Source organism: Mytilus edulis, chromosome 5, assembly GCF_963676685.1.
Source record: "Mytilus edulis chromosome 5, xbMytEdul2.2, whole genome shotgun sequence".
In the NCBI taxonomy this organism is placed as follows: Eukaryota; Metazoa; Mollusca; class Bivalvia; order Mytilida; family Mytilidae; genus Mytilus; species Mytilus edulis.
In genome coordinates, this window is record NC_092348.1 from 86,302,175 (window position 1) to 86,311,906 (window position 9,732).

The 9,732-nt window shown below is 31.3% G+C and overlaps 1 protein-coding gene across 1 annotated transcript; it reads left to right on the forward strand.

The window, feature by feature from the left end:
* Window positions 1-4,424: 4,424 nt before the first annotated feature.
* Window positions 4,425-4,874, forward strand: LOC139525283 (cylicin-2-like). The gene has a single exon (XM_071320486.1). It carries the CDS (start codon window positions 4,425-4,427, stop codon window positions 4,872-4,874), a length of 450 nt encoding a protein of 149 aa, XP_071176587.1.
* Window positions 4,875-9,732: the final 4,858 nt, after the last annotated feature.

Below are 9,732 nucleotides of genomic sequence, written 5' to 3' on the forward strand. Positions count from 1 at the left end.
ATTTTCTAAACAAACACCTCTTTTAATATTTTTTTTAAGTTCCAAAGCCAAAACTGAACTGTTTAAAAAATCTTTTGCTTATTCTGGATCCGTTTTATGGAACGGACTACCATATGAAATGCGTAAAGTGCAAAACACTTATTCTTTTAAACAAATTATAAAACAATACTTGAGACAGTCCCAATATTCAGTCTGAAATGAATGCAACTATTACTCTTAGAATGTATGATTTTAATGATTTGTATGTTATATCTATTTACTACATGCAATCTGTAACTGTTTTGTATCTTTTAATCATGGTACATGTACATTGACCTATTATAAAACTGAGAATGGAAATGGGGAATGTGCCAAAGAGACAACAACCCGATCATAGAGCAGACAACAGCAGAAGGTCACCAACAGGTCTTCAATGCAACAAGAAATTCTCTCACCCGGAGGCGTCCTTCAGCTGGTCCCTAAACCAAATATACTGGTTCAGTCATAATAAACCCCATACTAAACTCCAAATTGTACACAAGAAACTAAAAGTTAAAATTATGTCTATACAATTGTGTTATATGTTTTATGTCTGCTTTTTTCTCTTATTATTATTATTTCAATTTTTTATTTTTTTTACTTGTATTGTATACATGAATATGAGGGCCACAGGGAAGATTAGTAATTGTAATAAACTGTGTTTACCCTCTTTAAATAAAGAATTTATTATTATTATTATTATTATTATACAATAAAATCCATGGTCTGTAATTTGAGGTTGATGTCCACTTCCAGCAAGTAATTTCTAAGAATTTATAAACCAAGTGTTTACCATATTTTTTAATATTATAAAAGGTGAACACTTCTTATACTCTGCATTTTCAATTATCATAAGATTTTCTGTTAAAAAAAGGCAAAAACTACCAACAATATTCAAACTCACAAGTCAAAGACAAAATAACAAAATAATGGCAAGAAAGAAAAAAAACACCAACAATAGACAAATCTACAAATCTACAAAACACAACATTGAAAATGAAGATAAAGAAATTCAAAACCAACTAAAGACTGGGGGCGTTCTCAAGGGTTTGAAAGTGTCGGTAGATCCCTATATATATTCTTTCATTCCATTCCTGTGATGCATAATTATATAATATTTATTTTTGATTAAAATATTCCATCATTGCAATGTTTTTATATTATATTCATCTATGATCATGTTTACTTTTAATAAAGATATTTCTAAATAGAAATGTATGACGTCAAATTGATTGAATTTGTTTTCTTATATAGGATTATTTTAGGGCTGATGTATCAAGAATTTCCATAAATATACTATATAATTTTAAGTGACTTTTTTCATGTTACAATGTGAACATACAGAATTAACCAACTAATTTTTTATATCTTATATGAAAGTAATTTAGTACACTTCATTTATGAGTAATATAAGAGGTACCCGATTATAGTATTTATAATGAATAACTTTTATTTCAGTGAAATATTTAAGGAATGCCTGTAATATTTGTTCTGTCAATGAAGAAATAACATAAAAAATTTGGTGCACACTGAATAATGCGCGTAGCGGGTTATTTAACAGTGTGCACCACATTTTTTATGTTTTTTCAAATAGACAGAAAAAATATAACAGTCATTTCTTATAATTTAATTCTAAATTCCATTTTGAACCGTAGAAAACCATGAAAAAACGTTGATGACGTCACGGTCACATGACTAAATTATGTCTATGGGCTCATAACAAAATAACGTCAGCCAATCAAAAGACGCGTTACATCCAGAATTAAATTATTTTGATATGGAAAATGATAATTCCTTTCCAAATGACATAGACAAAAAACTCAACATATAATTGTAAAGTTTAAAATGGATATTTAAAAATCCTGAAAACTTCAAGGATACATATAATATATATAATTATAATACACTATAATTTGTGAAAATTTGATTTATTAAAAGTCTGATATGCATTTAGTTTGTATTAAAACATTATTTTATTATCTAATAGCATTACAAGAAATATAGTTTTATATTTAGGATCAATTGTGATGGAGAAACCAGTATGGCATTAAGTTGCTAAGCATACACATTATCAAAATAGTACCATAAAATAACCTAATTAAATAAATTTGATAATACCAATAAAACCAATTAACTAGCTGCAAAAAACTGACTGGATACCAACCACCACAATAATTAATATATTGACAATCTAAACTACTATTTCCAAAAAAGTACGTGGTTAAATATGTTTTTGTTAAAAATTTAGTAGGCAGATAATTTATACTTCTGTATATCTAAACGTCATTCACCACACAAAATTATTATCAAGAATGTGATATTAAATTTGTGTTGTTAATATCAAATTGCAATATAAGCACTTCCTTTATTTTAAATTACCATCCATATTGGGTTTTTTTATAAGATGGATGCATTGTGGCCAGTTATTTCAAAAATATTTGTATGCCAAATGTTCGCCATTATTTTTTAAGAATGATAAAAAAATGAAAACTTATGATTATCTGCATTTGCATGTTTCATAAGACTTTTTTTTCAAATATTGCATTGTGTTCATAAGTTTTTTAAATAATGTTGATAGGTGCTTTAAACATTCTATAATTCCAAGGGTTTTATATGATATCCAATAAAACAGTTCAATTCATGATCACTCCTTGTTGAAGAAAGATTTTATTTATTCTGGACTAATAAAGAAAACCTAAAGTTAAATGCAGGTCTTCTACGTTAAAATTCCTGTCATAACTAGCTTAGGTAGACCATCTCCCATCCACAAAAAATCAAAACAAAGAATCCACGTTAAGGGACCAACATACATTATTGTAACACCTTGCACTGATATCAAATCTAGTGGTTTTATGCATGGAATTGGTTGTTTAATTGCTATATATCACAAACAGTATTTACACCTGTATTAACAAAAAAATGATGACGTTTTAAATTGACTTCATTCTATTCCTGATCTTAGGTCGTATTTATGTAAGACTACGAATCAAGAATTTCCACAAATATACTAAATGTTTTAAATTGAAATCTGTCATGTCAAATATATCTAATACCAACTTATGTTTACATTTTAATATATAATTTTACAGTAGAAATTCATTTCTTTTAAAAACCAGACGAACAAAATTATATTATTATTTCTCTTTTGAATTAATAACTTTAATTTCAGTGAACAAACTGGAAACAGAAAATTATACTTCCTTTCCAAATGACATACAAATCTCAAAAATAACTCATATAATTCATTTGTAATTGTTAAGTGTAAAATGTATATCTGAACTTCCCAAAAACATCAAGCATTTTTTGAAATAATATTATGTTATATCTTGAGTATATTGGATGTTAAATCTGATATACATATATAGTTCTATTTAAAATATTATATTCTAATTTTCTTTTTTAACTATTAAATAAGTTCTAAATACGAAACAGCCATTCAAATACAGTAACAAAGAAAGAGAAAATACATGTAGGTTGCATTTGATAATACTTTATTTAGACTTGTTATTTTTAACTAGTCGACAGATATAAAATACTTGCCATTGGTATATTTTGATAAGATAGAGAAAAAAAAAACCATTACCAGAATATTATTTGATTATGGTCAAACAATTCCATAAGCGTCCATAAAATTACGATGCACAAAAAATATATAACGTGAAACGTGACTTTATCTACGTCATAATTCACGGTGTAGATTGCTTAATAAATGTTATATATTCTTCGTAACTTCCAGGTATATATACAAAATCAAGTAACTAAGAGTGGGAAGAGTGGGAAGGACTTTTCATAACTAGTATAGATATATTTGTTTTTTTCCTCATTTGGACACTGCTAATCCTTCAATTAAACGTGATGTTGATTTTTAACTGTTGCATACGTGACTATTTTACATTGATGTTTGCGACGAGCAATAATTAAACAAAAAATACTATTTTATAGCTTAAACGGATACATAAAAAACATCATGCAAGTGGTCTCCGGTTAACATAATTTGATATTATAATATCAGCATCATGGAATTAAATTCTTATAATAAAAATGAATGACTTTTATATTTTTATGATAGGCTTAACTTTAAATTTGATCGTTATTTTATTGTTATGCTAATTTTTTCTATATTTGCTTTTAATCTTTTGTTTTCCACATATTTTTGTTTTTGCATTAAAAAAAAAGACGACAGATACCAAAAACGTCAGTTTATAAGCCAAAACATCCAAAACAAGACTGAGCAACACAATGTCTAATAAGGAAGGGGAAATGTCTAACAAGGAAGGGGAAATGTCTAATAAGGAAGGGGAAATGTCTAATAAGGAAGGGAAAATGTCTAATAAGGAAGTGGAAATGCCTAATAAGGAAGGGGAAATGTCTAACAAGGAAGGGGAATGTCTAATTAGGAAGGGGAAATGTCTAATAAGGAAGGGAAAATGCCTAATAAGGAAGGGGAAATGTCAAATAAGGAAGGGGAAATGTCTAATAAGGAAGGGGAAATGTCTAATAAGGAAGGGGAAATGTCTAATAAGGAAGGGGAAATGCCTAATAAGGAAGGAGAAATGTCTAACAAGGAAGGGGAAATGTCTAATAAGGAAGGGGAAATGTCTAATAAGAAAGGGGAAATGTCTAATAAGGAAGAGGAAATGTCTAATAAGGAAGGAGAAATGTCTAATAAGGAAGGGAAAATGTCTAATAAGATAGGGAAAATGCCTAATAAGGAAGGGGAAATGTCTAATAAGGAAGGGGAAATGTCTAATAAGGAAGGGGAAATGTCTGATAAGGAAGATGAAATGCCTAATAAGGAAGGAGAAATGTCTAACAAGGAAGGGGAAATGTCTAATAAGGGAAGGGGAAATGTCTAATAAGGAAGGGGAAATGTCTAATAATGAAGGGAAAATGTCTAATAAGAAAGGGGAAATGTCTAATAAGGAAGGGGAAATGTCTAATAAGGAAGGGGGAAAATGTCTACAAAGGAAGGGGAAATGTCTAATAAGGAAGGGGAAATGTCTAATAAGGAAGGGGAAATGTCTAATAAGGAAGGGGAAATGTCTAATAAGAAAGGGGAAATGTCTAATGAGGAAGGGGAAATGTCTAATAAGGAAATGTCTAACAAGGAAGGGGAAATGTCTAATAAGGAAGGGGAAATGTCTAATAAGAAAGGGGGAAATGTCTAATAAGGAAGGGGAAATGTCTAAAAAGAAAGGGGAAATGTCTAATAAGAAAATGTCTAATAAGGAAGGGGAAATGTCTAATAAGGAAGGGGGGAAATGTCTAAAAAGGAAGAGGAAATGTCTAATAAGGAAAGGTGGAAATGTCTAATAAGGAAGGGGAAATGTCTAATAAGGAAGGGGAAATGTCTAATAAGTAAGGGGAAATGTCTAATAAGGAAGGGGAAATGTCTAATAAGGCAGGGGAAATGTCTAATAAGGAAGGGGGAAAATGTCTAATATGGAAGGGGAAATGTATAAGGAAGGGGGAAATGTCTAATAAGGAAGGGGAAATGTCTAATAAGGAAGGGGAAATGTCTAATAAGGCAGGGGAAATGTCTAATAAGGAAGGGGAAATATCTAATAAGGAAGGGGAAATGTATAAGGAAGGGGGAAATGTCTAATAAGGAAGGGGAAATGTCTAATAAGGAAGGGGAAATGTCTAATAAGGAAGGGGAAATGTCTAATAAGGAAGGGGGAAATGCCCAATAAGGAAGGGGAAATGTCTAATAAAGGAAGGGGAAAATGTCTAATAAGGAAGGGGAAATGTCTAATAAGGAAGAGGAAATGTCTAATAAGGAATGGGAAATGTCTAATAAGGAAGGGGAAATGGCGGTTGAAATTGTTGCTACGTGATCATAGCCTTTCTCATCTATGAAACAGATATTCCGTAACGGCGCTTAACCAATTCGTGATGGCGTCTGTAGAATGTTTGAAATGATTTCTTCTTGTAACTCTTGGTTTTATAGCTTCCTGTGAGCAGCAGCCCTCTATTTGGGGAATCATGATAGGAAATTAAAAGCATGTAATATCGTACAACTTTGAGCTCTATACTTAATATGCAGGTGCTGCTACAATGTTCCTGCGCAGAAACGAAAAGATGACAATTTGGAAGCTGAAATCCTCTTTTTTGTAATTAATTCGTCTTTAACCAACAATTATTGCCAGTTTTCAGATGTAAGTCAAGCTGTGAGACAGACTTAACTGTGTCTGTTGTTTCCGTTGTTATATGGGACATATACATTCATCATAGTCATTCACCGTTGAATTAGTTAGTGAGAAGACATCCATTATAAAGCAGAAAATGAGGTGAAAGGATAATGATAATTTATTTCATTCTTCCAACAAAACTCATGTAAGAAGTTACTCTCACATGTATTAAGTAACGGCAAAAAAAGTTAAGCATACTTGCTAATGCTGACTGTTCGTTTAACACATGTCCTCCAAATTTAGTATCTTGATAGTGACACTGAGAATGTTTACTTTGTTTGAATCTGAGGGATTATTTTACATAGTATGATGTATTACTCACTTATGACAATATTCTTGTATCTACGTTGGTAATTCCTTTTGATGGGGAGAAGCAGGATCAACGTTTTCAATGCATCTTTTAATTTGGAATTATGAATTATTGTGTAAAGTGTAGACAAGTAACATACCACTGAAAGATTAAAGAGTCTCACATTTTTTAATTATTTAGTATTAACATCTTATTCACTCCACCTCAACAATAGGTATTAACGCAAAAACTTAAAAACCTGTCATTGATCCTGATCTAATTGCTTACCCTTCCGAAAAATCAGATATCACCCCCAGTTTTTGGTGGGGTTCGTGTCCTTAGTTTTGTATGTTATGTCATGTGTACTATATTTTGTCTGTTTGTCTTTTTCATTTTTAGCCCTTCTTTGATGTAAGAAGTTTGGAAAGAGGTTCCAAGCAATACTTGGAAGACACAGTATAACAATGTTTGTATTGATACTAATGTAATTTAGGTATCCAATACAAGGAAGGTCCAGTTCTTAATTAAATATCTCTAAAAAGAATCACATGCTGAAAAGAACAGTTTTGATAAGATCTTAATACTTGAACCGTCACATAGTTCCACGTGGATAATTGTACATCTGTCAGTGGTCAATAGCGCCAATATAGATTTATATATGTATATAACCTACAAGAAAGAAGGCGTGAGATCGCTAACAATACCATTTTCCATATAAATTTATATTTTCAAAGGTCATTTCATCCAGTCAAATCACTGTTTTGACAGTGTTTATCAAATTTGCTCAAGGAATTATTAAAATAAAGGGTATTCAAAATTAAATTGATTAAATATTACCAAAAAAATGAAGTAAAAAAGAGAAAAAATATACAAATTAAAATAAGTATTGCAACACCAAATTGAAATTCAAATAAAAAAAAGACTTTATTCTTTTGTGAAATAATTTGTTGAAATAGAACTAGTTAAACATTATTTAAATATCACCTGAGTTTAATCAATAAATATTGACTCGATAAGTTCTAATCTGCACATGCAGCTACTGTACTCTTAAACAATAATACAGATGTTTTTATCCTCATTGTTTTCAACACTTTAAATAACCAAGTTTATAAAGTTATGTGATTAACACCTTGTAATTGGTCATCCACAACTCATAACTGCAGCAAGATAGCAAATAATCAGCATGAGATCCAGAAGCAGGTATGTTGCTGTGACAATTGCACGTATTGTTGGTCATCACCATTCCATTATAAGTCGTTTTGAGAATAAAAATCAGGCAACAAACGATGTTACAGACCTTCCGAGATCAAGAAGACCTCCTATAACATCTGCTAGGGAAAATCAAGCATAATGAAGGTTGGTCAGAAGGAAACCCTTTTGCAAACAATACAATCCTAAAAAGAGAATGATGACCATACATGAGCCTTTAAATAAGAAATGTTCGAGATCGGCTCATCGCTACTGCTTATCGTGCGATAAGACCATTTCGGGGACCTTTGTCAACGAACAGACACACAATTGCCGGTATCCAATGTAGTGCAGAGCTCGCAAAACTGGAAATTAGCATCGTGGAGGAAGATCCATTGTTCAAATGGAATCTGGTTTATCTTCCTTGGCCCAATCGTAGCCCGGATTGGGTGTAAAGTGCACGAACGGACACCCCAGTTCAAACAAGTCATGAAATAAACAATACCCTTCGTCAGGAATGGTTGCAGCTACCTTAGCAACAAATTAGTCGACTTATGGCAGGAATCAGAAGACGTTAAGAGGCGGTTATCTGTTTGAATGGAGGCTGAGCACAAAGTACCAATTCGTTGGCGTATAACGATCAACAATGATGTGAACAATCATCTAAAGATTAATTTTGAAATGTCTGACATTGTAAAGTTTGACTACAGTTAAAGTTGTAAAATGCATTTTTTTGTTTTTGTTTTTCTTTCATTATAAAAATTTTGGTTAGATAAAACATTTTTTTTTATACATTTTTTGTTTATTTTTATGCCAATGTTATCATAATAAAATTAACGGTACCAATTTTCTTGCACCAAACTACGTTTCAATATTATTTGACAAATATTTTATAACATTCCATCCAAAATAAGAGACTGATTATTTCAAGTTTTAAAAAATCAAGGTGTGCAAAACTTTTTTCCATGTGTATAGACACGTAGATGTTACATTGTTTACCAAATAAGTTTAAATTATAATTGAAGGAACATATGTTCACTAAAATATAAATCAGATATAAATTTCGTAAAAAACTCGTAAAGAATTGTAGCGTTAGGAACACTTACAGGGCGAACAGACAGACAATCACCCAGTGCTTGTATGTGAACTGCAACGTAATGATGGTCCGAGTACAGTTAGTTCGTAGTGCATTTCTTTAAGACAATAAATGAAAATTTAAAAAATCCCACCTGCGCTTTCTCAATGATACTTTTAGCGTGTTGTACTACTTTTGGGATAAATTATATAAATTTTATAGAAAACTTCATCGGCTTCACTCAAAATATGGACAATTTTATGTTAAGGGGGTCTTGAATTTGTTTGACAGCTTCCAAAGTGCTAATTTTAAACCTTTTTCGGCTGGACCAATCACTACTGTACTTTAAAATTCATGACCCCAATTTCAGTGTCATTTCAACCCCCCCCCCCCCTAACTTGATATTCGAGGCATAAAACATGGGAAAAAATTTGGAAGGGGTATTAAAAAAATTGGCAAGTAATGCACTCTCCACATTAAGGACTATATTCGTGGACAACGGACAACGAAAATCAAAGGACGATAACTGTGTACTCGGACCTAATGATGTGAGGACAAAAAACAATTTTAAAAACATTGTCCATCGATACCTCCACTTTCAGCTTCACAGAATACCACTAACTCAGTAGATTAAAGGTTAATTCTTCGATGAAGCTTCTAAAGTAATGGGGAAATAAAGTTATTAGTTGATTTTTCTTTGCTTAAACATTGTTAAAGTTTATTGTGCTAATATGTAGTTTCTGCGTAGTAGGCGCACTGCTGAAATGCATTGGATGAAGAGTTTATAACTACCAATGTAAACTGTTTTGAATAAGGGTGACAGAATTGCCTTGACTAGACGAGGTTTTTATTTGTCCTGAGAGATATGTGCTTGCCGTACTCAATGTATTAAATTCAAAAGTTCTGATTTCTACCAGGTGTGTCTGTGTATTCGTATATTCAAAAGATCAATGCTTAAATTGCTGCATAGG